The sequence below is a fragment of the Echinops telfairi genome, unplaced genomic scaffold, assembly GCF_000313985.2.
Source record: "Echinops telfairi isolate 266 unplaced genomic scaffold, ASM31398v2 ScPeMD7_12;HRSCAF=54, whole genome shotgun sequence".
Classification (NCBI taxonomy): Eukaryota; Metazoa; Chordata; class Mammalia; order Afrosoricida; family Tenrecidae; genus Echinops; species Echinops telfairi.
Window position 1 is genome coordinate 3,009,025 of NW_022103909.1, and position 27,509 is coordinate 3,036,533.

The window sequence follows — 27,509 nt, forward strand, 5'->3', positions numbered from 1 at the left end:
CTGATACCAAGGGCTCAAGTAGAAAGCAAATGTTTTGAGAATTATGATGGCAACAAATGTACAAATGTGCTTGACACGATGGATGTATGTGTGGATTGTGATAAGAGTTGTATGAGTGTACTCCCTCGATGCAAGAATACTTTCTTCTATTAAATTGGCATTCTATGATGCTCACCTTCCTGACACAACCACTGAAGACAAAGGGGGTAAATAAGCAAATGTGGTGAAGAAAGCTGATGGTGCCTGACTATGAAAAGATACAGCGTCTAGGGTCTTAAAGGCTTGAAAGTAAACAAGCGGCTATCTAGCTCAGAAGCAACAGAGCCCACATGGAAGAAGCACACCAGCCTGTGCGATCATGAGGGAGCAGGGATCAGGCATCATCAGAACAAAAAAATCATGTCATTGTGAATGGGAGGGGGGGCGGCGTGGAGTGGAAACTCAGAGCCCATTTGTAGGCCACTGGATATCCCCTTGCAGAGGGGTCTCGGGGAGGAGACGAGTCAGTCAGGGTGCGATGTAACAATGATGAAAAATACAACTTTCTTCTGGTTCCTAAATGCTCCCTCCCCCATCATGATCCGAATCCTACCTTACAAATATGGCTAGACCAGAGAATGTACACTGGTACAGATAGGAACTGGAAACACAGGGAATCCAGGGCGGATGATCCCTTCAGGACCAATGGTGTGAGTGGCGATACTGGGAAGATATACGTAGGGAGGGTGGGTTGGAAAGGGGGAACCAATTACAAGGAGTTACATGTGACCTCCTCCGTGGGGGACGGAAAATAGAAAAGTGGGTGAAGGAAGACGTCGAACAGGGCAAGATATGACAAAACAATAATTTATAAATTATCAGGGGTTCAAGAGGGAGGGGGGAGCGGGTAGGGAGGGAAAAAAATAAGGACCTGATGCCGGGGGCTTAGGTGGAGAGCAAATGCTTTCAGAATGATGAGGGCAATGAATGTACAAATGTGCTTTACACAACTGATGTATGTATGGATTGTGATAAGAGTTGTATGAGCCCCCAATAAAATGATTGATATGTGTGTGTGCCAACACAGAAACTTACACAATGCTTATCCAAACTTACACAAAACTTAGAAATGCTCAAATCACAAATAAATGTATACAATTCCAACGAAAATGTTACAAGAGTTGCAAATGGCTGCTGTTTTGTACAAACTTAAATACACAAGATACTCTTTTTTTTTTTAAGATACTCTTATAATAAAAACAATTAGAATAAAACACCATTAGAATAAAAGGTTAAAGATGAGAAAACTTATGGGACATGAAGATTCAGCGTGTGGAAAGGTCTGAACTCAAAAAGTCAGCCTTTCTGACATCTATTATCCATTATTTTGAATATTGAGTACACCAAAGTAGTTTAAATTCATTTATATCTTTTGGTGATTATAAAAATGAAGCCTTTCTTAAGGTTGCATTCAGCAGTTTTATAAAGCTGAGCTGACATCTCATTGATGCAATACATCTTTATCACACATTTTTCACAATATTCAAAACATACAGAAAGCCTCATGAATAAAAACAGTGAAATACACATTAAAATGACAATAAGTTAAACTATTAACTGTGTGTGTGTGTGTGTGTGTGTGTGTATACTTAAACAGGTTCCCATAAAACAGCGGGTCTCAACCTGTGGGTTGCAACCCTTTTGGGGGTCAAACAACCCTTTCACAGCAGTCACCCGATTCATAACAGTAGCAATACTACAGTTATGAAGTAGCAACGAAAATAATTCTATGGTTGGCGGTCACAACATGAGGAGCTATACGAAAGGGTTACAGCATTAGGAAGGTTGAGAGCCACTGCCATAAAGTGAGAGAACAAGAATCCTTGGCAGTGTAGTGGTTAAAGTCTGCATGTCAATCCACCACTTGCTCTGTGGAAGGAGCTTCCATAAGGATTATAGTCTTGGAATCCTATGGAGTAGTTCTACTATGTCCTTTCTTTTTTTTTTAAAAAAAGCATTATTATCTTTTTTTTTTACTATGTCCTTTCTATATTAGGGTTGCTATGAGATAGAATCAACTCTTTGGCAGTGGGTGAAGGTAAGCGATTAGAGTAACCATTTCAAACTCTTCTCTACCTACCTTTTCTTTGAAGACACCTTTAACAACATCAGACAGCCTACTCTCTAAAGAGAGTTCACCGGGTGTTCTCGATGAACTTCCAGGTAAAGGAGGAAAATTTGAGGCTAATAGGTCAAACTTTGGTGTTGGAGTCTTTGCTTCAGCTGTGGAAGGATGAGGTCTCTAAAACACAAATCACAAAACAGAGCGCATGCCTCTCTCACTCTACCACACATGGGAAGCTGTACAAAAGAAACCGCACCATAAACGCACAGCATTCTCTCACTCAGCATTCCTAGATGCCACCTGTATTCAGGGCCCCTCTCTTGTTCCTTTGCAAATCTTATCATTCTCAAGTCTTCAGGACAATCTCCACTCTTCTTAGATGCCAAACTTTGCTATCACTATCCCTAAGAAAAATAGGACCCTCCTCCTCACCCAAATGTCTGTTACCGCTTCTCCTTCTTTAGTCTCAGTACTCTTCCTCTTTTTCATAACATGTCCGAGAACTCCATCTTTCCTTTCCTCCTCCTCCCCAACACATCTACTGAGCAGTCTCACACGGGTCCTTCTACTTCCTTCTCTGTGCTCAGTGCTCCCCTACGGCTACTTTGGGAAGTCACCAACAGGGTACACAGAGGAGAGTGAGACTTTCCCCCTAGCACGCTTCTTTCGTTTTGATGGTTCTGGCCTCCACTTGGTTACTGCTCCTTTGACTTTCCATATTCTCCATGGATGAAACCCACTACCCATACCTTCACTTACTGTCTTCATTAAAATAACCCTAAAAACAATTATTATTATTTTTGCTTTTGGAGTATTAACAATATTTTCTGTCCAGACCTTTACCTGAAATCCATTTGCCTTAAGATTTCTCTTGGATAATGCAAACATGCTGAGCATTCTCATTTTTCAGCCCAAAGCTGATCTGCTCAAGGTTCCAAGGTTAGCCCTGTCGCTTATTCTAAAGAGTCCTGCATAAGCTCACCTACTCTTTTTCTTTTTGCTCACCTACTCTTAAGATTTAATTATTAGCATAAACCCAAACACCCAATTCATTGCTTATTGAATCAACTCAGACAAACAGCAACTCAACTTTGGGTTTCTAAGACTATAAACCTTTATGGGAATATGCAGTATTATTTTTCTCCTATGGAGCAGGTGGTGGATTCGAACCACCTAATGCCCAACCTACAGCAGAATCAGGGTTCCTTATGCATGATTATATAGGACACTAAGTCCAAAGGTCTCTTTCATATAAAGGGGACTACCCAACCAGCACTTCCTGTCAGACAGCATGCTGGCCTCCTTTTTCTTCACCCAAAGTATAATCTCAATTCGTAGACTTTTAATATATTAAAGAATCCCCAAATCTAACCTTCCCTCTCCCCAAGTGCTTATGGCCACTTGAGGGCTATTGTAGACTGCTACAGTGGATTACTAAAAACTGTCATTACAGTCTTGCGCCAGCCCTTGGTATAGCATATGATCAACACCAACATTTACGTGGGGTGCTCTTGTTGACACCATGGTTGCAACAATGGGCTTGGGCACAGGAACAATTTCATGGAAAGGGCAAGGCCTTGCAGTGCTTATTGTCCTGTTGTGCACAGGGTTGCTATGAGTCAGAACCAACTCGATGGCACTGAACAACAACAACAAACATTTCCTCCAAGACAGACTTGGCTGTCCTGGCACGTAGTTTATTTAATATTCTACACCAAAACAGTAATTAGAATGTGTTGCCTTCTCTTCAGTCTTCCTGATTCATGCACTAGCTTTCACATGCATCAAGGCAAGTGACAAACCAATGGATTGGGGTCAGGTGTATCTCAATCTTTAAAGTGATACCTATGCTTCTGAACACGTTAGAGAGATTTTGTGCAACAGATTTGTCCGGTGCAACATGTTATTTAATTTCCTGGATGCTGCTTTCATGGTTGTTCACAAGGATCCAAGTAAAATGAAATCTTTGGCAACTTCAATCTTTATCTCTGTTTATCTGATGTTGCTTACAGGTTAATTTTTTGTGGGTTCTGTCTTCATTACATTGGGGTATAATCCATAATGAAGGCTTTAGTCTTCTATCTTTAACAGTAAGTAGTACTTCAAGCCCTCTTTGATCTCAGGAAGAAAAGTTGTGGTATCTGCCTATCAAAGTTTATTAATGGATCCTTCTTTCATTCCGAAAGCCATGCTCTTTTTCGGATACTACTCTAGGTTCTCGGATTATTTGCTAAGAACACAGACTGAATAAGCATGAAGAATGGACAAAACTGAAACGCACACATGTCCTCAGTTTTAAGTACTGTTTGAAAATGGGTGTCTCTTGGTCTATACACAGGGTTCTATGAGTTTACCCTAGTGTTCTTTACCAGGTAAACATCTTTTTGATATTCCCCAGGACATCACCAATGTTTTCCCTTGTTCCATATCCTCTTCTGAATCTGCTTGAATTTTTAGATGCTGCCTGTATTGTTGCAGCCATCTGTAAAGTATCTGTAGCAAAATTTTACTTGCATATGATATTAATGGTATTTTTTGATAACTTCCATATTCCATTGGAATGGCAACAATTATGGACCTCTTCCTGTTGACTGGCAAGGAAGCTAGCAGGTTAAACACAGACCAAATCTGTTAACCTAGAGGTCAGCAGTTCAAATCCATGAGCTGTTTCATGGAAGAAAGTTGTGACAGTCTACTCTGTCCTATGGGGCTCACAATGAGCTGAAATAACTTGATGGCAATGGTTTGGTGGTTTTTGTTGTTGTTACGTAACCCTACTTCTGGTCATTCTTCAGATATAATTGCACACATGGGAAATTTCATGAGGTTTAACACCGTCTCTGCCTCTGAACAATAAAAAATTGAAAATACTTCAATGTTTAGTTATTAGTAAATTAGTATCATTAAAAATATAAAATATAAAACTATAAAAAATGGATATAAATACTGATCTCAGAATGATTCCTAAGGCACACTTGGATATTCAAATAACTCTAGCTTTCAAGTGGGTAGGTGTGTTAGTAATAGATATTTGGGGGTAAAGCTTATACTATAACCTCTTCAAACACTATAAACAAACAAAAAGACCCAGCATTTGGAAAGACAGACTAAAAGTAAATTCCAGAGCAAATTACAAACGAAAGAAAAACCAGAAGAGATATATAATTAAAGGTAAAAAAAAACACAAATACTTACTGGGATCCTGTCATCTTCCCGTCGTCTTCGACCTCTGAAAAGAGTTCGCCTTTTAACAAAATGAAACAAAGGGGAGGGGAACAACTAGAACTTCTTTCAAACTTACACCCTTCTATCAAAGGCACTAAATAAAACTACATCGTGGCATCCCATACTTGAGTTTGAAGCTTTCTATTTCATGCTTAAAATTTCATGCTCTTCTATGATGCTCATCTTCCCGACACAATCAATGAAGCCAAAGCGGGTGCATAAGCAAATGTGAAGAAAGCTGATGGTGCCCATTTATCAAAAGATATAGCATCTGGGGTCTTAAAGGCTTGAAGGTAAACAGCAGCCATCTAGCTCAGAAGCAACAAAGCCCACATGGAAGAAGCACACCAGCCTGTGTGATCACAAGGTGTTGAATGGGATCAGTTATCAGGCATCAAAGAACAAAAAATCATGTCGTTGTGAATGATGGGGGGAGTGCAGAGTGGAGACCCAAAGCCCATTTGTAGGCCACTGGACATCCCTTTACAAAAGGGTCTCAGGGAGGGGAGGAGCCAATCAGGGTGCGATGTAGCAACGATGAAACATACAACTTTCCTCTAGTTCCTAAATGCTTCCTCCCCCTCTAGCCCCACCCCCACTATCATGATCCCAATTCTACCTTACAAATACGGCTAGACCAGGATGTACACTGGTACAGATAGGAACTGGAAACACAGGGAATCCAGGGCGGATGATCCCTTAAGGACCAGTGGTGTGAGTGGCGATACTGGGAAGGTGGAGGGAGGATGGGTTGGAAAGGGGGAACCAATTACAAGGATCTACATGTGACCTCCTCCCTGGGGGACAGACAACAGAAAAGTGGGTGAAGGGAGACGTCGACAGGGAAAGATATGACAATATGATAATTTAAAAATTAGCAAGGGTTCATGAGGGAGGGGGAAGCGGGGAGAGAGGGTAAAAAATGGGGACCTGATGCCAGGGGCTTAGGTAGAGAGCAAATGTTTTGAGAATGATGAGGGCAATGAATGTACAAATGTGCTTTACACAATTAATGTATGTATGGATTGTGATAAGAGTTGTATGAGCCCCCTAATAAAATGACGTAAAAAAAAAAGTCACGCTCTTGGATTTGACTATTCTATGACTATTAAAAGATAAATACTACATAAGTTCTTTTGGAGAGATCCCAAGCTAATCTGTCAAGCATTTTACCCATATTCACCACTACCAGATAAACTGGACCATTTTTTTATTGGTAGTGTGCTCCTGTCACTGTAGGAGCACACTATTTTGGAAGGCTGGGCAATATGCAATCCCATGCCCATCGTTTAGAAATTAGAAGATATTTAACAATAATGTACATGGGCTACCTCTGATTCAGAGATGTACTCTATGTGTACTGTCTGTCTATTAATATTTAGCATTTCCATGCACCATTAATTAAGTTAAAAAACAAAACCAAAAGTCAGCCAAATCATGGTATTCAAATATTCAGGATGATCACATTATAATCAAAGAACTTTGTATATAATCGAATATCCTTACCTGCCCCTACCATAGTCTCCATTCTGTTCCATTTGCAAACTGGGAGAATCTTTTGGAAGGAAAGTTTGCTCCTGGTATCCGGTGACTGTTAGGCTATGCCGTTCATTTGGGAAGTTTCTTGAATTAGATCTATTCAAGGGTCCCTCTCCCAATGATACACAGCCTTCTGTTAAGTGTTCGGAACCACTGGATGGCCTAAAATGAGGCTTCACACTGTAAGAAATATAGGGTTATTACATACAAGAAAGGTTAAGTCAAGACATCGGGAAAACTTTTCTGCTTAATGGTAGAAACTCTTTAATAATTCAATTTTAAAGTCACCTTCTGCTACACAAGCCAAGTTAAATATAAAATCAAATTGGGAGATATAGTATAACTTTTATGATCAAGGTATCATTTGTTTGTTTCAACGTTGAAAAATGCTATGTTTGGAGAGAGACTTTTTTTAAAGATCTTAAGCTTCTGAACTTTGTATTTCTGCCTTTCCTAGTACTTTTATGTTCTGGACTGCTACTTCTAAAACTACAGAAAAATTCAGGCTACAGATTTGGGCTGAGATTCATATACAACAATACATTCCCAGACAATTATTTTACATCATAAAGTAGATTTTTAGTAGCAACAAAATTACACCATTTTATCTATCACAAAGCAAATTTTCAAAGTATTTATATTATCCATCTCAAAATAATAGATATGTTGGTGACATATCCGTTCAGAAATTACCATATACCTGAAAACTTACAAGCTACTAAGAGTTAAACAGCCCTCAGATCTCATAATCTTAACCCTTCATTGAGAGGACTTACAATCTCAGTCCAGGCAAAAGAAGAAAAAAGAAAGAACTGGTAAAAGACAGAAAGAAGAAGTAAAGTGGTAGAAAGATAAGAGAGAAAAATGCCCAGACTTTTGAAAGTTAGTCCTGTTCTCTCTAAGGAGATTGGTGATCATCATTGGGCTGTCACAAAATAATTGGAAGTGATGATCTAGATGGACAGACATTTGGAGAACTGTATATAAATGGTTTGAAGACAGATAACTATACTAAACTGGTTCTATCTCTTGGAAGCTAAAGGTTTATCTACTTAAAAGCAGAGATGACTTAACTGCTATTCCTGGCTTTCCTAGTACTATGACCCTTCCAGCAAGAAAGAAGAGACAAAACGAATATTCATAAACCCCTCTAATATGTTCTAGTCTACTCCATACCAAAGAAACCCATTCCACTTAAGTGTTTAAAGCAAAATTCCCACTTTAAAGAAATGTATATAAAATCAACAGATCTTCTCTGACTTCACTTTCCTCATCTCTAAAACTACACCAAAACAAGGGTCCTTCCAGTTGTAAACACTAGTATCTCTATGTTCTCATGAAAATTAAGCGATTTTTTTTAAATGACAAGGTAGGGGTAGAGCAAAAGGTCACTTCTATTAATATCTACTAACCTTCTAAAAGGACACTTTTTTTAGCCTATAAAGACTCTTTCTGTTTAATAATATGACATTTGATTTAATAGCAAGAGATTTTACTTCAAACTTCATAAAGCATCAAGATTGAGTGTATATGGTGAAATTGTATCCAAGTAAAAAAGCAATTTACTTGGATTGTGATGAGTTGTATGAGCCCCTAATAAAATGTTTTTAAAAAAAGAAAAGAATATACTATTCAGTTCAATTAACACCATTTCTGTGCCCAAAGAACTCTCATTCTCCAAATATTGCCCATTTAGCACTAACTAGCTGTTGGTTATCAGATTTGATGGGATGGCTAACAGAGTTTTTTCTTCTACTTTATTATTACTATTCAATAAAGGTCAATAGTTATAACAGAGTCCCAATTCCTCTTACACTTAATGTTAACATTAAGGCTAATGTGCTTATGAATTCTCGACTCCATCAATCATAGCCTTTTGAACTACCACAAAACTATTTCCTACTGACCTACAAACAAATATTGTGCTATCAACACATTAACTCTTTAGGAACCATTGTGAATCTTCAAAATAAAACTCTAGCTAAGACTTTTTATCTTACCGATTTTTGGGGAATGGTCGACCCAAACTCATAGCAGCAGCATTTGTTTTATAAGATCCCGGTGAATTAAAGCTATTCACAAAACTACCATTGGGAAAGGGAGCCTAGAAGAAAATTTTAAAGTTTGAACAGTATGAATGGCAAAAGCAGTTATTTGGTGTGAGAATCATAAAGATTCTAATGAGCTAATAAACTAGCATCAATTTTTCTCCCAAGTTAGCAAGTTCAACAATTTGTGTATTGTTCACTCTTACAATAAATATTGCTTCAAACACCACTGCATCATTGTTTACTCATGAGAAACAGGTCTCTTTGAAAATGCATCACAATACTAAGAGCATCTTAGATTTTTCCAGGGTTTGTCTAGTCTTTTCTTTCAATTCACTTGACAAATTTTAGAGCATAAAATGATAGAGACCCATTCAACTATAGGCATGTGTCTGATGGGGGATAATATACCCACATCACTATTTAAAGGCCAGAAAGTAATGACTACCAATGTAAATCAAAGCAAAAATAAATAAAAGAACCCAGTGATTCCTTCAAATTTCAGCTGATATTGAAATTGTTACTATTTTTGAAGGATCTTACTTACCAGTGGTGTTTCAAAATAAGGTGCAGGATTTGGAGACCACGGCTGAGGCACAAGACTATAGACCGAATATTGGTGAGGATTATATACAGGCTGCATAAAGACTGGTGCATACTGTGTTTGAGGTTGAATGGGCTGATTATACATGCTAGAATCCATTAACCGATAACCATTCTTAGCAAAAAATGTATTGATGGCTTTTATCCGTGCCTAGAAGGAAGAGTATAACAAAAAGTCTGTGTACACATTTACAAATATTTCTCATACTTTTTACAGGAATTACATAACTATTTCTTCATAATGTAGAATAAGCAGAAATAAAATAACTGGTAGTGGTTTTTTTTTTTAAAGAAGGCTCTTGCATGGCAAAAACCACAGTACAAAGTAAAATTAGCAGAGCTGAAGTATTAAATAATGATGACTTTTCACTGACAAGGAAGCACTGTATCTGATCCAACTCAACTAAAAAGTTCTTTTTTTTTTTTTTTAAGTCCTTTTTGAAGGCAATCGAATGAGATGAAAATATGCATCTTGTTGCAAGAACTTGTCTGCAGCCACTCACGGACTCCAGAGACCTTTAAGCATGCATTATTTGAAATAACCTTGTTGAACCAAATCCCCAGTAACTAATTTTTGGTTTGCCAAGGTATACTTGCAAGGGGAGAGGTGGAAACTAAAGAGGAAGAAGGAATGATAAATTTAAATAAAAGAAAGGTGATAAAAACAGGAAAATGTAAGTAGTGAATAAGTATTTGATGATGGTCAAGAAATAACTGTTCTCAATTTTGTATGAGGAAAATATACATAACAAAACACATACTCTCAACAATTTCTACATGTACAATTCAGTAACACAGATTACATAATCTCAAAGTTGTATAGTCATTCCAGTTACCCTTTTCCAAATCACTCTAACATATTAACATAACCTCAGTGCCTTCTAAGCAAAACTCTCCCTTCAAACATCATCATCTTTAGTTTCTACATATTTGCTTATTTCATGTGAGTGAGATAAATGCTAGATATAGCATCTAGTCTTTTGAAATTAGTTTATTTCACTCAGAACATCTTAAGGTTCACTCAGGATTTATCAATCTCATAATCTTGCTACAGAGAAAACAAATTTCTGCAGAAATATCACCAAAGTAATACTAATATTCAACATGACTTCTCTCCTCTTAGAACACAAATTATCAGTACGAAAAAAAATCAAAATCAATCAATAGCCTTTAAATTTTTATTTAAAACCCTGATGTGAGGGTTCAATGGTTGTGCCTATTAAACAGGTGTATATATTATATTTTCAGATGTTTCACTTTCAGGAATTTTATCCTAAAAGTATGTTTGCACATATTTACAAAAACAGCATAATGTTCAGAGCCATACAGGCTGTTTCTGGTAAACTATTTCATATTTGTGAATATGAAAAAATAAGAGTAATTTAACAAAATGAGAAATACTATATAGATGATTAAAATAATACTGAATGAAAGCTCTGTGAGTGGACAGAGCATTTTGTTACTCATCAACACATTTTCTAAGGTAGCACACCGCAGGAGCCAGAAATTTCTTTAACATGCTTACGGATTTTAAAATATTGTGCTTTTTAATTTTTATAGAACAGAAGAACCACAAGACTTTTTCACACTGGCTTCTAGTTTTTAAGTTTCTTACCATAATTGGCTTGCCCTGAAATGTTTTTACTTCTTCTCTTAAATATCTAAAAGCCTGAAAAAAGGAAAAAAGGAAATTTTATTGGTATGCAAACATTTCAAGGAAACGATCTTTAACCTAGCAAGATTAATCTTAAACAATTGGGGGAAAAAATTCAAAATTCCAAAATTCTATTATGCAGGTGATAGACAGCAAGGCTGCCAAAATTTAAGAGCCCTTCAGCTATAATTCCCATTTATTTTACATTAGCTACCATGTTTTTACTGTGCACATAAAATGTACAAGAGTCTAAACAGGATCTGAAATTTTAAAAATTTTATCAGAGATTTGAGGTAACAAAAGATTCTTAAATTGAAGTCAAAAAAGCTTTACAGGAGAGGAATTAGTTAATCTAAAATGAAACAGTGCCTGAAGTTCTCAAAAGTCTTTACAACAACACTGTAAGCACACATTTCCTCGTCTAAAGCGTACTGTTCCTTCTATTACTAGGACGTAACTGGAGAGGACTGTGTCTTTTTCTGTCGCCCACCTGCTGCGCATCTGTGTCGGACTGGAACGTGATATACCAGTTACTGTTGTGCGCAAATTCACAGCTTATCACTTTGGGGCAGTTTTCATTTTTGAACAAAGCTTTCACTTCCTAAAAAGAAAAAATAAACCTTAGTTAACCTTTAAAAAAGACAATCATGGTGTTTCTGCTTACTGAAAAAACTGAGCATATCTTCATGTCTCTAAAATTTCTCCCTTGGTTAATTGTTTATGACTTCAGCGCATTTTTCTAGCAATGTTAGCTTATGTTCTGAAATAGAAGCATGCACAGCGATAATATAAATTCTGCATATGGCTTCGGGTTGGAACAGTACAGCCGAATCATTTTGCTCATGGTGGTAAGCTATGTTTCCTTATAGCAAAAGCTCTCAATCCTTTTCCCGCCATTATCCACAAGAAATGATACACTCTCTACTAACATTTTCTGGACCCTAAGTATTCCATGCATTGTCATTTGATCTGAATGCTTTCCCTACTTCAGTCAGACATGAAATGTGTCCAAAAATATCTTCCCTTAAAAAAAAAAAATCTTAAAACAACCAATAACAGCTAGTTTATAAAAAAAGATCAACTAAAAATAACTATTAGTGGTTGAGCATGCCTAAAAAGTTATAGAAAACAAACACATTGAAATATCATCAGGGATCAGACACTGACTTACTTGGATGGAAAATTTCACCATTTTCATTTTATAGCTAAAGAAATGATGGTTTAATCTGATTCACTTATACTAAAACAAAGTGAAACTCAAGACTAGATTTTATAGTTCCAAAGTCAATTCTAACATCTATTTAAATTCAAAGAAAATGCAACAATAAAAATTCTGACGCTTAACATTTCATCTTAGTGTGAAACTCTAATGATTATTAAACAAAATAAATATTCTATTTATAAAATATCATGTTTATAAAATAATAAAGTCTAATGATTATTAAATATCCTATTCAAAGCAACTGAAATGCAGATTTGCATTTCTGTTCCAATTTAAACAGTTTAGCTTTAATAACGCTTAGTAACTTACTTCAATTGGTGTTGTTTCAGGAACTTCTCTAAGAATAACAATACAACGTTTATGACTGGGTCTCACTTTCTCACCCTTCTCATCAACTTGAACCATGGGGGAAGCTGAAATGAAAGGATTTCATGTCAAAGTGACAAAATGAAATCTAACTAAAGTCATTAAAACTCTACTTCTGAATAAACTACCCAAGATTACGGTTCAGATAAGATCATCTTTTCAAGACTTATTTGCAAAGAACATTACCAAATGTTTGTTCAATGAACCTGTATTCACACTATCTAGTTTGTGCCTTGGCACTGTGTTGAGGTCAAAGAGAAGCCTTCAGGGAGCATACAATGTTTACATTGAATAAGACAATGTCTCTGTAAATAACCAAACTGTTCATCTTAGAGATGTCATATTTACATTAACCAAATACGACTTTGGAGGAAGGAGCCAGAGATTAAAATGTGAAAAAGTCCTTAGTCAAATGACTGTACATAAATGATCTACCCAGATCATTAAAACATCTACCATAAAGTCAAAACTTTCATTACAAGCCTTGGTTGTACAGTGGGTTAAATGTTGAACTACTAACCACAATCAGCAGTTCGTACCCACTAGACCAGGCGTCCTCAAACTATGGCCTGCGGGCCACATGCGGACCGCCGAGGACATTTATCCAGCCCACCGGGTGTTTTTGCCCAGCTTATTTTTTTTACTTCAAAATAAGATATATGCAGTGTGCATAAGAATTTGTTCATAGTTTTTTAAAAAACTATAGCCCAGTCCTCCAACGGGTCTGAGGGACAGTGAACTGGCCACCTGTTTAAAAAGTTTGAGGACCTCTACACTAGGCATTGTAGGAGAAAGATGACACTATCTGTTCCCTTACAGATTAATAAGATTCTATGCTGTTCTGTACAGTGCTGCTATGAGACAGAATCTACTCAAAGCAGTAGATTGTTTTCAGAGAAGCAGCACTATAAAAATCTATCTGACTATACAGATAAAAATAATAAAAGCAGCAGTCAGGGGAGGAAAGCTTTGGTTCCCAAACTAAAGAGATGGGGAATTTTCTGTGTTTGTCAATTTTTATGTTGACTAGACCGCATCATTTTAAGAAACGATTTCTGCACAAACGAAAAAATTTTCCTAAATTGATGAATACAGCAATTCTTAATTTAAACGTTTGAAATAGATGTGTGTAAAAATGACACACAAGCCTTTCTAATATCCCAGGAAACTAAGATTTGATTATATATGTTGGCGATTTAGTGATTCACAAGGTCAGCATTTCGAAGCTAAGTGGCACTCCCTGAGACAAAGATGAGGCTTTCTATTTAGTAAAGAGTTCAGGTCTTGGAAATCCAGAAGTAATTCTACCCTGTCCTATAGGGTCATTATGAGTCATAAAGTAATCAGTAACAATGAGTATTAGTACTAATAAGTGGGAATTAGGATCAATATCCAAAGGGTAGGCTTGATAATTACAGCAGAGTAGCAAACACAAATAGGCAGTTAAAACAATTCCATGCATGATAAGAAATGCTTAATGTCTAATATTTCAAAGCAGGTAAAAGGCTTATTTTACATACATCTTAATACTTCAAGAATGAGATCAAGGTCTGTGGTCAGCTTTTTTATCTGTTCCATGTTGGCAACTGTCCAAATTGGGATGAACTGATCACTGTCCATTTGTGATATCAAATAAAGATCCTTTGACAAATTTTCCCTAAAAGAAATAAACAAGATAGAACAGTCTTATTGAGAACGATGAGGGCAATGAGTGTACTAATGTGCTTTATACAGTTGATGTATGTATGGGTTGTGATAGGAGTCGTATGAGCTCCTAATAAAACGATTTTTAAAAAAGAACAGTCTTCTAAAACAAGCAACTTAAAAAATAACAAAAGAAGTGCCTTCATCACGAGTATAACAAAGTCCATAAAAAACAAAATTATGTTACAAGAAATGTTCAATTAAAAATAAATGAGTTGTTTAATAGTCTAAGAACATTTGGAATATTTCTGAATCACTAAATGTATCTGGATCAATAATTTTTGGAAAAGGAAATCTTATCGAATTATGTAAATAAAGTCGCAACATTTAAAGCATGCTGTAAAAGTATACTCCCATTCTGTTATTCATATCAAAAATTTTCTGGAACCCTTACCTTAAGTTACCCACCCACCACCCACCCGCCAAAAAAGCTGCCTTCTCAATAAGACCTACTTTCACCAACATACAAGGGAGTTTCAAAAAGTTAGTGGGAAAATGGAAACAAAGGACAGTGGAATTTCTTCACTTTTAACCACCTAGGAACTTCTAGTTTGCGTTCTCTTATTTGCTTACTCTATTAAATGTTCCACAGCACTTACCTCCTAACACTTATTTACTATTACTGTTTTTTTCCCCCCTCAACCTGAATATAGGTTCCACAATAAATTTTTGTTTTGTTCAATGATGCATTTCAAAGGCCTGTTTTGTTAGCTGCTGTCAAATCAATTCAACTCTTAGTGATCACAGACGTGCCAATTGAGACGCGCATCAGTTAACCTAACTGATGACACCTTCGGAGGTCCTGCTCCATCCTCACAGTTCTTGCTATGTTTGAGCCCATTGTTGCAGCCACTGTGTTAATCCATGTCTAAGGATTAATTTTAAAGGCCTAGTGCTTGGCAAAGAGTAGGCACAAAAGTGTTTACATTCAAATTATACTGAAAGTAAGCATGTCCCCTCCTCTCTACCCCCAACTCTAATGCCAAGTTGTTCTGGTGGTGTAGTGATTCTAAGTTGGGATGTAATCAGCAGATCAAAACCTCAAGCTGTTCAGAGAGGAAAAATGGGGCTTTCACCTCCCATCAACAGTTCCAGCCTCAGAAACTCACAAAGACAGTTCTACCCTGTCCTATGGCATCAACTCGTCAGCAGTGAGTTTGTTTTACTAATGTCAACATGTGGGGTTTTTGTTTTGGGGGGTTGAGAGGGCAAGGTTAGAACTCACCAACATGAAAGAGATATGTTAATATGTGCCCAAAGAGAGTGACTCAGAACCAGAAAGTAAAAGAAGTATTTACACAAAAAGTTTTAGCCGGAATCAATTCTGACTTTCTGTAGTTGTGTCAAAACCCTTACCTAAAACTGTCTAAAGTAATAGGGAGAATATCCCACAGAAAATTCAACATCTTTCTACTAGAATATATATATTTGAAGACTACACAGTTAAATATATAGACATAGGGTTTGTGGGAAAATGTTAATTCAAAGTTATTGGAATTTTTTTTCTTTTTAAAAAAATCATTATATTGGGGGCTCATACAACTCTTATCACAATCCATACATCCATCCAATTTGTCAAGCACATTTTTACATCTGTTGCCATCATCATTCTCAAAGTATTTACTTTCTGCTTGAACCCTTGGTATCAGCTCATTTTCCCCCCTCCCTCCTCGCTGCTCCCTCCCTCATGAACCCTTGATAATTTATAAGTTATTATTATTATTAGGTCGTATCTTACACTGTCCGACGTCTCCCTTCACCCACTTATCTGTTGTCCACCCCCCAGGGAGAATCTGTAAATGGTTCCCCCTTTCCACCCCACCCTCCCGGTAACGCCACTCTCAGCACTGGTCCTGACGGGATCATCCACCCTGGATTCCCTGTGTTTCCAGTTCCTATCTGTACCAGGGCACATCCTCTGGTCTAGCCAGATTTGTAAGGTAGAACTGGGATCATGATAGTTTAGGGGCAGGAGGGGAAGGAAGGGGGGCAAATATTGGAATTTTTTCATGAACTTTTTGAAGTCCCTTTTTATTTAGTTAAGAAATAATACCAAAATACATCACCAGACAAAATGATAATCACCATTTTCCCAATCCATTTCATGGATATATTTTGTCTAACTGACCAAACAATTCAAAAAAGAAAAGATCCATTTCAAAAAAAAGTATACCGTGAAAAACAGAATTCCAACTGTTTCTTCAAACATTCTTTTAGGTCTTCTGTAGAAATTGCTGAATTGCTTTCTCCTAAAAATAGAAAACAGGAGAAAAAGTTAATACCAAGTTGCCATAAATATTGAGCCTTGCATATGGCTGTGCTGAGAACACTGAAAACACTTGACTCTATGGTAGCCACTTGTTCCTGGAATGATTAACTCAAAGAACAAAATCATCAATCACTGAAACACAGAACATGAGTACTTTACACAAAACATTATAGACCAAAATGATAAAATGTGTTCTCTTTTTGAAGAGCGTGAATGACACTACAGGATAAATTTCTTTTAAATACACAATTGGATAGATGCAAAGCTAAATAACATTTGTTCATAATTTTACCATTAATTCAAGAACAGTGGTGATATATATTAATTTAATTAAAATGAATAAAGATTAATTAATTCTATTCCTATAAATATGTAATCTGTCTCAGAAAATTAATCCACCAAAATGCTGGCTAAATAAGCAATAAATTCCTTTGCCCTTTCAATGTAACATAGGGCAAACACATTAAAATATTTGCCACATCACCTAAACCACTAGACCACCAGGCTAATCACTAAAACCACTTCTACACGAAGCGGGAACAGAAGGGGGGGGCGGGAGATGAGGCACTGATTCCAGGAGCCCAAGCAGAAAGCAAGTTTTGAGAATGAGGAGGGCAACGAATGTATAAGTGTGCTTTACACAATTGATGTGTGTGTGGATTGTGATGAGCTGTAAGAGCTCCAATAAAATGAGTAAAAAACAAAACAAAAACCACTTCTACACAAAGTAGCCAGTAGTTAGATATAAATGTAAAGCTTATTCCCTTAAGTTATTGTATGGTAACAATCTCCCTCTAGTTCAGAAATCAACTTATGAATCAACAGACCTTAGAAATCTATGTATCTTAATAGAAGTCAAATAGCTATTTATAAGCAGAGATACAAATATTTACTCTATTATTAAGTAACAAGAGCCCTGGTGGTGTAGCAGGTTACACACTGCTCTGCTAATCTCAAGGTCAGCAGTTCAAAACCACCAGACATTCTTTAATATAAAGAAGAAATTTTCTGCCCCTGTAAAGAGGTAGTCTTGGAAACCCACAGGGGCAGTTCTACCCTGCCCTATAGGGTCATCATGAGTTGAGTCACAATCAACTGTGGCAGTGAAGTGTACTGGTGTGGTGATATTTAAGTTACTTTCATTTAAATGTCATCCACTTCAAAACTATGTGGCTGCTAATTAAGTACTGATACAGTTCACAAGTTGAAGTATCGAATTCATTATTTCAATATAGCCTTTTCCTTAAAATTATTACTTGCAATTTCACATTTATAAATAAATTAGGTCTCTCATCCATTATGATTGCCCCCCCTTATCTTTAATGTCACGCTTTCTGTTAATATCCTCTTTAAAATAAACATTCTTCTTAAATTATAAATCCCATGGATGGGCACTGAAAAATAGTATTTATAACAATCATTTTGTATTAAAAAGCTTCTTTTTAAGTAAAAAAACCAATTGAGTACCTAAAAGAACTTGGTAATTTGGATCAGTGCAATGATACAGAGACTTGAGGAAGGGAGACTAGAATACTGATTTCTCATTTTACCAATAAAACCATTAGAGTTTACCGGAAACATCATATATTTGGTAATTCAGATCTTCTGGTCCTAAAATCATTCCATCAGTCGATTCTTCAATGCAAGCAGTGTTTCTTGTAGTTTCACAAGATGAAGAATACATTACTTCATATTCCTTATTCATATCATCTGAAAGCTCTGAATTGCCTGTATATAAAAATATATATGTATATATATAAATATATAAAATAGAAGTTCTTTAAATCTTATGTGCAGTAACTCTGGGAAGGATAGTATGTCTTCTCTAATAAGATTTTAAGGAATTCTACCTGTTGACAAAGTATGTACATGGACTTTTCTTTTTTTTTTTTTTAAGGACTTATCTTCTAGAGATAAGCCTGGAGCACCATAGCTAAACTAACACAGCACCAAGTATGGGGATGCTCTACACACTCTATCCTCTTAATTTTAGGAAATTGTGCAAGGTGGGTAATTACTGTCTTTTCTACTTTACAGATGAAGTAACAAGCACCAAGAAGTTTAATTAATTTGCCTTAGGTCAGGGGTGTCAAACTGGCGGCCCCCAGAGTAATTTTTTTTGGCCCATGATGCTCTGAAATAAAATGTAGTGAGGGAATTGTGTGTACAATAAGTATTGCCTCGATGTCCCCTAAGCGTTAGCTTCTTCTTAATATTTTTTTTTCTATTCTCATTTTATTTCAGAGCATCGCGGGCCACAAAAAGTTACCTCGGAGGATGCATGCGGCCTGTGGGCTGCCAGTTTGACAGCCCTGCCCTAGGTCAGCACCAATGTGTAATCAGCAAGAGTCCATAAGGGTAGATCAACAATCACCTACAAGACCATGTAAATCAACGATTTGTTGCTAGACACTAAAGAAATCAGTGTCAAATCATGTTAGGTACAAATGAGAATTGTATATGAATTACATATCAACATCTATAAATGCTTACATATAATTCACATACAATTTATACTGGTTATTCCACTACTCATCAAAGACTGTATTCCAAAGCTCTATAAAGTTGTTTATCCACGCATTTAACTGAAATGTGACTTATTCTGATGAACTATTTAGAACTCACCCTCAGGACGAGAGCCAGCCGTGGCTGCTGTTTCATGCCAAGAGCTCTCCGTTCCATGAGTTCCTGGAGCGGCATCAGCATTTCCAGAAGGAATTTCTTGCCATACTTTGGCATTGGGATTTAAACCAGTTCCTTTAGATGTTACCTGCTAAATAATCAGAGGATTATTGGTAATTAAAAAAAAAATCCATGCATTACAAATATAAACTTGGGTGATGAATGTACAAATGTGCTTTATACAATTGATGTATGTATGGATTGTGATAAGAGTTGTATGAGCCCCTAATAAAATGATTTTAAAATATATATATATAAACTTAAGCATAAAAAATTAAAGAGAGCATTAACTATCATATTAAGACTACCTAGATAGATACCTCCAATTTGCTCACTAAGATTTTTTCAAAAGTTTATCTGACCAACTTGAAATTCAAATCTCATATAGATGAACTTGAAATATAAAATTTAGCTTATACATTTAAACATAAACCCCTATATAATCTACACCTCACAGATTTCTTTATTAAAGAAATAGTGCTTTCCTCCAGCTTACTAACAAGTATAATAAAAACTGTATTTAATGACTGACTACTTAATTGTGTGCTATGTAAATTATATGCCAATAAATCTGAGCTGTGACAAACTGAATTGCTAAAGGATTCCATCACAGGAAATATTATCCCTGGTCAAAAACAGTTGCAATTGTTTTATATTCGAATGCTTTCCCACTTATTTTGTATATATTATATAGTCACAGGTACTTATGGAGGTGAACACGAGAAATGAAGCATAACATGGGGAGACGAGTAAGTTTCCGTGAATAACGTGGTGGGCAGGGATGTGGGTACCAATTCTGTGTAGTCAGAAATAGACATGTTAGCTTTGGGCCAGATGCCTTGCCAATAACAGCTGATTAATAAACATAATGATTTATGTATTATGTAGCGTATTCTTACAAGTTAATAAAGTAAGGTAAAGGAAATGTTAAGACAATCGTAAGGAAAACACACTTACAGTATTGGGCTGTATTTATCGATACTATCTAAGTTTATACTGTTTGTTCAAAAGTTAAACCATCTTCGTGCTTAGGAGGTTGAAGGTGAGAAGGTAAGGCAGGAAAGGCAGGCAGCTTATTAACTTTACTCAAATACATTTCCATATCTGCCTGACGTTTTTGCTTTTTCATTTCTCTAAAAAACGTTTCCATATGGTATCATTCCTTCTTTATTTGCTTTAGTCTCAATGCCTGTGTCCCAGAAGGGTCCATGTTGTAAAAGAAGTCCAAAAGCAGTCTTCAATCAGTGGGACTCTGCTGCCACATTCTCTTAATGCCAATTTGTTTTCTGGCACTGGTTTGGAAGCACTCATCTACACAAGTCCTTATCTGTTAAAGCCCTGATTGAGTGTCGACTAAGTCTTGAACTTAGCCAAGATCTTGACACACGTCACCCTTTTTGTTCACATTCACAATCTCTCTCATGATTTTCTTGATGGGCTCTGTTATAAATCCTGTGAATCATGCAAACTGTCAAGACAATTTTCTCTAGCATGAATTTATGGTTTGGGGCTTGTCGTCACTGTCCATGGGGTGGTCCTTCCAGATTTTGTGGCTCCCTCCCTTAGCACTGACACAGAGTACTATGAGGAATGAGCCCTAAAGGTCTTTAGAGGCCCTGTGCTTAGACTACTTTGTCATCCCTAGTCTAGTAGAACTCATGGGTTCTGGGTAGCCAGGAGCACTATCCAATATCAAAGGAACATTAAAATGCAGACCCTTCCTGTCAAGGTACTTATGGACTCAGTGACAAAGCATAGATGTAACTAACCCAGAAAAGGGGTTCTTATAACCCAGGCCTTTCCTGTGCATCAATAGATTGGCAGGCAGCTGGTGTGTATGTATCTTTTCCTTCAAGTTTTGGGATTAATAGCTTTATAGATAAGGGCAGTCTGGATTATACACATGGACTGCACTGCACAACACGCCAGTTAGCCTACCCTTCCTATCTGAAACCCTGGTAGTTTCCTTCTCCTCTTTACTAATCAACGTCCCTTGCTGCATTTTCTTCACCAGAACAGGGCGCTTTTGTGGGTTTTATAAACCTATTCAGGCAGATCTTTAACCCTCCAGGTTTTGCTTGCTTGTTAATGGCAGCTAGGAACTCATCTGCTGCCTCCTGGTCAACAGAAGCTACTTCTCTTAGCTTGACATTTTACATGTCAAACCTCTTTCTAAAAGTATCAAACCACACTTTGCTGGCATTAAATTTTCCATCTTAAGACCCTTGCCTTCCTTTTGCTTTAAGCTGTCATGTAATGACCTGGCTTTTCTCAAATCACATCAGCATCGACAGGTATGCCTTTCTCATAGCAATCCTGTACCCAAATAAAAGCTGCATTTTATATATGAGATAAAATGGCCCAACAGCAACAAGAGCTTCATAAACTTATTTTTTTTAAAAAGGTCCCTACAATGGATTAATTTATCTTTCAATTGTATGCAGCTGCAGGTCCCCATCTAGGGGTCATATCAAGCAATTAAGATTTCTTCTTAGCTGTAAGAACCCCCAGTACAATAAAAAAATTTTTTAAAAAGATTTCCTTTTGTACTGTCATGATTTTGCTTCTTGGGAGCACTTTCAGCATCACTAGAGGTACTTCATATGGGTCAGTGGTGTTATTCAATGTTTATTGAATTGCGGTAAACATGATAAAAAACACATGAAGACCTTGCGATCATTTTTTGTGTGTGATATAATTCATTGGAGAGGTAAACTGGTCACATGGAGATGATCACTTTCACTTGGATATTGGGAACACTTGAACTCATGACAGCAAGAGGTGGTGGCTATAAAATTATTATAGCAGTATAGTAGGTCCTCCATTAATTATTTTCTCATTATGATATAATAATATAGCATCTTTGTTTGCATTTCTTCCTACTGTCAATTGTCATGCAAATCAGTAAATACTGTGTGCATGTTTGGATACATTTCAATCAATTTTTATAATTGATTTTTATAGTAATAAATGATACAATAGACTAGCATCTACATATTATGCATTGATCCTTCGTAAGTATGTTAATACAACTTTGAAAAGTCTACTCCCTCTCCAGAAACTTTTACTGTCTTCTTAGTCGCAAACTTCTCCACAAGGTGGTAGACAGTACTAGACAGACATTAGATTCAAAGAACAGAGATTAATTCAAGCTTATGACATGCAAAGAACTAAGCTTTCAAGAAAAAAATGACTGGTACCCACTGAACCATCTGGAGGGGGCTCTTACCACTGGCACAGGAGGTTTAATAAACAAAGCAAACCCAATCTTTAAAACATATTATTAGCATCCAAATATGCTCAATCAAAAGCAGGACTCTAGGGAGAACTCCAGAGCCCACCCAGAGAGCTGTTGACTAAAGATTTAGCTTCTAGGATGCCCGATTGTACTTCCTCTGATTTTTGTGTCCCCTGGACTCCCTACACCCCTTCTAAGAAACCAACTTCTTGAGTTCCTTTCTGTTAGGCCCACATTATGCAGCTAACCTCACTTGCAGGATATGTATGAGCCAAGGAAACAATATTGTTTATGTACCCTCTACTGCTTGCCTATATGAGGCACTGATAGTTCAGCAGTGAAATTCTGGCCATCTATGTGGGAGAGCCCAGTTAGATTTCAGACCAAGGTGGAACCACCATCCTTTCTATCAGTGGAGGCTTAAATGTGCTGCTGTAGTGCTCAGTAGGTTTCGGCAGCCCTTACAGATGCGCTATAAGGAAGGTCTGAAGGACTACTTTCAAAAATAGTGACCGGTTATGAAAACAGTTACTGATGATGTGTCACAATCATCATACTTGCAATTGATGGCAGGAATGGCAGAGAACTTAGTGTTTCATCTTGTTCCCACAGGGGTCACCAAAACTGGGAGCCAACTCAAAGGCAGCTAACAAATTGCGATCTATCCTTTTATTGTTTTATCAACAAAAAAAGGGTTTGAATGCAAATTTGGGAGGAGATGGATTAGACACCAATTTTTCCATAAATTTCCATACTGTGCAACTTATGTTCAGGTTTCTTCTTATCTTGGGCTCCTGGACTGAGCCTTAAAATGTTGGTAGTAGTGGCAAATATTTTATCAACTGACAGTTTAGAATGGCCGGGATAGGTCAATAAACACCACAGGACATGTAGTCAATTCTACTATAAACAATACAAGCAGCCCTGGTATTGCAGTGGTTAAGCACTCTGCTGCTAACCAAATTGTTGGCAATTCAAACTTACCCCAGCTCAGTGGGGGAAAAGACCTGGTAAAGAGTACAGCTTTGGAAGACCCAAAAGGCAGAACTGACTCAACAGCACACAATACCAACAACAAACAAAAGATGTGCTTACTGCCTGCATCAGAAAATACCCTGCTGCACACACACCCAAGGCCCTCACTAAGCCTGTAGAGCTGACTAGCAAGTGCAAGTTGGGTATTAGGTGCCATGTTATGTGAACAGTACAAGGGCTTCACAAAGTTCATTAAAATTGGGATGAAAACATGATGGGATTTTTCCAAGAACTCTTTGAAGTCCCCTTGTTGTTTATTACATTATTAAGGATGTAATAGTGGAAAACCTACGGTATGTATCTTCATATTTACCTTTTCCTTCTTTCAATTTTAAGAAGTATCACCTATCTCCCTATCCCTTCCCCCACAAAACTGGGAACAGTATTCAATATCAGAAACTAAATTTCTGAATAAGTATTTATTTATTCTGAATAAAGATGTATAGCAAAAGGGCATGAAATACAGTTAATAAATAAAATCCTTGGGTGGAAAATACATAGTCTAGTCATAAAGATTTATCCAATGCAATGCATCATTTGCTGTCCTGACTGCTGCTTCCACGGAGTATTCTAGCATGTCTGATTAAGATGGGGCTTTCAACTCCGGCAAACAGTTACAGTCTCGGAAACTCACGGGGCCAGTTCTACCCTGTCCTATAGGGTTGCTATGAGGCGGCATCCAAAACTTTTTATGGGATTAGAAAGCCTCATCTTTCTCCCAAGGAGCAGCTGGTGGTTTCCAAATGCTGATTTTGTGGTTAGCAGCCCAATGCGATATCTCTTTAATATGTCATGAGGCATCTCTTTTACATAGCACTCCATATTAAGATCCACCTGAAATAAGCAATAATATCCCTTGTTCCACTCTTCAAAACTAAAAAACAAACAACAAAAAACCTCACTGCTAATCGAGTCGATTCCAACTCATAGTGACTCTATAGAACTGTTCCTCTGGGTTTCTGAAACTGAGTATCTTTAGCAGAGTAGAAAGCCTCATCTTTCTCTCAGTCCACTGGGCTACTAACCCAGCAGTCACTTCACGAAAGACGAGGCTGTCTACTTGGGTACATTAGTGTGGGTAGACTAGAGAAACAAATCTATGGACACACATATGTGTACAAGAAAGAGATTTATATGCATGCAAGAGCAATTGAGCATTGAGAAAACATCCAGGCCAGGTTCAAATCAAGTCCATAAAGCCAATATTGGCCCATATGTCCGATACCAATCTATAAGTCCTCTTCAGACTCACTAAACATATGTACTGATGTCAAATGTAGAAGATCACAGGCCAGTGGGTAGAAAGTCTTTGAATCCAGTGTCACTGGAAACAACTCAGCGCTGGCAGTTGTCTCTGCATCAGGGTGGGTCGAGGTGTCTTGTCAGCTGCCATGTCTCCCAGGGTGTATGCAGAGTCTCCCTCCTCCAAGGAGGAAATACTAGATTTCCCAGAATTCCCAGAAGGCATGGCCTCATTGGCTATGATCTGATTGACAGATGAGACTCCACCCCTTCACTCATAATCCTCTCAAATTGACAATTATGTAACTACCACGTTGGGTAAAAATTTACATTCTCAGAAACCCTTTATGTTTCTATATATGAGATCCTATATGAGTTTCTATATAAGTTACAAGCCTATATAAGTTTCTCAGAATTTAAATGTTTATTGGAGTAGACAGCCTCATCTTTCTCCCCTCGAATAGCTAATCGGTTTGAAACTCAAACCTTGTTAGTAGCTCAGGCCTCTAGATTAAAATTATAATTCATAAATTTCCCTTACAAGTCAAATGATTCTTGGCCCCAGTTTTACTTTGAGTGGCTAATGATCTATAAGACTGCTATAAGACTGCTATCCTAAGGGCAAGGCACAGTTAATTTTCAATTAAAAAAAAAAAAGATAATCTTCATGGAAACTTAAACTAAATCAAACCCACAACTAAGTCATTTCAGGCCAGAGTAGAACTGCCTCATTCGGATTTCCAACCTTAAAGAAGCAGGCTGTTTGCTTAGAGAGGCTGGTAGATTTGAACTGCCCACACCTTTCAGTTAGTAGTCCAACACTTATTGGTCTCCATCAGGACTTCTTTATGGTAGTTTAGGCAATAAAAACTCATCCCCTAACACCAAGCATTTAACCTAATCTGAAATTATTTTGTTTGCAAACTGCATAATAGCAGTGACTTTAACTATGGTTAACGCTTTCTAGCACCTTGATGATTAACACACAGGAAGTCATATAAAACTGGCAGAATGAAAGTAGGTTTCTCAAAGGTCAATGGGCTTAAGAAATGCCTAGCAATCTAGATAAGGGACCCGATTACAAGGATCTACATATAACCTCCTCCCTGGGGGATGAACAACAGAAAAGTGGGTGAAGGGAGTGGGTAAGGTATGACAAAATAATTTATAAATTATCAAGGGTTCATGAGGGAGAGGGGAGCAGGGAGTGAGCGGGGAAATGAGGAGCTGATACCAATGGCTCAAGTAGAAAGCAAATGTTTTGAGAATGATGACGACAACACATGTACAAATGTACTTGACACAATGGATGTACCTATAGATAGTGGTTAAGAGTTGTACGAGCCCCCAATAAAATGGTTAAAAAAAAAAAAAAAGATAGCTAGCTAAGAAGAGTCCGTAAGATTCAGCGACAGGTTAAGAGTTGTAAGAGCCCCCAATAAAATGGTTAAAAAAAAAAAAAAAGATAGCTAGCTAAGAAGAGTCCGTAAGATTCAGCGACAGGGTTAGATTTCTAAGCAAGCCCCTGAGTGAAAGAGCTTGCACCAAGTCTTGGAACCACCCTAAGTCATTTTCCTACAAAATAGTCATAAACCAGGATCGATTTGCCTGCCACTGTATAAAACAAACAAAACAAAAAAGCTTTAAGTATATTATTCCCCAATAAAGCTATTTCTGGTACCAGATAGAAAAAGACTACTATTCTAAAATCCCCACTACCTCAGGCAGACAGTATCTGAAAAATGAACTCTTGAGAGGTGGGGAGGGAGACAAACTCACTACCATCAAATAGCATAGGAACTCCTAGCCACCCTATAGCACAGAATACAAATGCCCCGGTGGGTTTCTAAAACTCTTTATGGCAGTAACTCATCTCTCTCAGAGTGCTGATTTCCAACCGTTGACCCTGAAGTTAGCAGCCGAATTTGTAACCACTATGCCACCAGGGCTCCAATAATTAGGAACTATTAACTTTTTTCAAAGCCATGGGCTGCCCTTGAAAAAAAAAAAATCAAAGTTATAGATTTCTCCCCCTAAAGTTCTTATATAAGATCCACAAGCTCCCTAAGATATTAACTTTTATAACAGAGTAGGTTTTCCCATAGGGTGTCTAAGGCTGAAGTCTGCATGTAAGCAGTCTGGTACTTCTTTCTAAAGTAAAATGATTGACAAGCTTGAACCACTCAACTTTCAGTTAGCTAGTCGAATGTTTTAATAACTGCACTACCAGAGTTGCCTTCAAAATATTAAATGTTTTCATTCTTTTCAGGAATCATCTTCTTATTTCTTGTGCATGTGTGTGTATATACACACCCTGAGCTTCAAATTTAAAAACTTTGTAGAAAATGGAATTGAAAGATGTTTTCCACAAATTTTTGAAGTTCCGTGTACATGTGTATATAGCTTCAAAAATGCATGTAAAAATTCTATTATCTTTTAATCCCATTTTCCATAGATCTTTAAATTTTTTAATAATTTTATTAGACTCATACAACTCTTATCACAATCCATACATACATCAATTGTGTAAAGCACATTTGTACATTTATTGCCCTCATCATTCTCAAAACATTTGCTC

The 27,509-nt window shown here is 37.1% G+C and overlaps 1 protein-coding gene across 3 annotated transcripts in view; it reads right to left on the reverse strand.

The window, feature by feature from the left end:
- Nucleotides 1-27,509, reverse strand: part of LARP4 (La ribonucleoprotein 4) — a 42,362-nt gene that overhangs the window by 2,584 nt on the left and 12,269 nt on the right. Inside the window, exons 2-13 of one of the 3 annotated variants that reach the window (XM_004711386.2) lie at nucleotides 19,360-19,504; nucleotides 18,307-18,462; nucleotides 16,639-16,714; nucleotides 14,282-14,418; nucleotides 12,705-12,808; nucleotides 11,664-11,774; nucleotides 11,135-11,188; nucleotides 9,464-9,670; nucleotides 8,869-8,972; nucleotides 6,836-7,048; nucleotides 5,300-5,348; nucleotides 2,120-2,281 (exon numbers count right to left, since the gene is read on the reverse strand). In XM_004711386.2, the coding sequence (XP_004711443.1) occupies nucleotides 2,120-2,281; nucleotides 5,300-5,348; nucleotides 6,836-7,048; nucleotides 8,869-8,972; nucleotides 9,464-9,670; nucleotides 11,135-11,188; nucleotides 11,664-11,774; nucleotides 12,705-12,808; nucleotides 14,282-14,418; nucleotides 16,639-16,714; nucleotides 18,307-18,462; nucleotides 19,360-19,504 (1,518 nt within the window). Of the gene's footprint in view, nucleotides 1-2,119; nucleotides 2,282-5,299; nucleotides 5,349-6,835; nucleotides 7,049-8,868; nucleotides 8,973-9,463; nucleotides 9,671-11,134; nucleotides 11,189-11,663; nucleotides 11,775-12,704; nucleotides 12,809-14,281; nucleotides 14,419-16,638; nucleotides 16,715-18,306; nucleotides 18,463-19,359; nucleotides 19,508-27,509 lie in introns of all 3 variants that reach the window. The other 2 variants (XM_045287280.1, XM_004711385.2) reach the window with 2 other exon arrangements.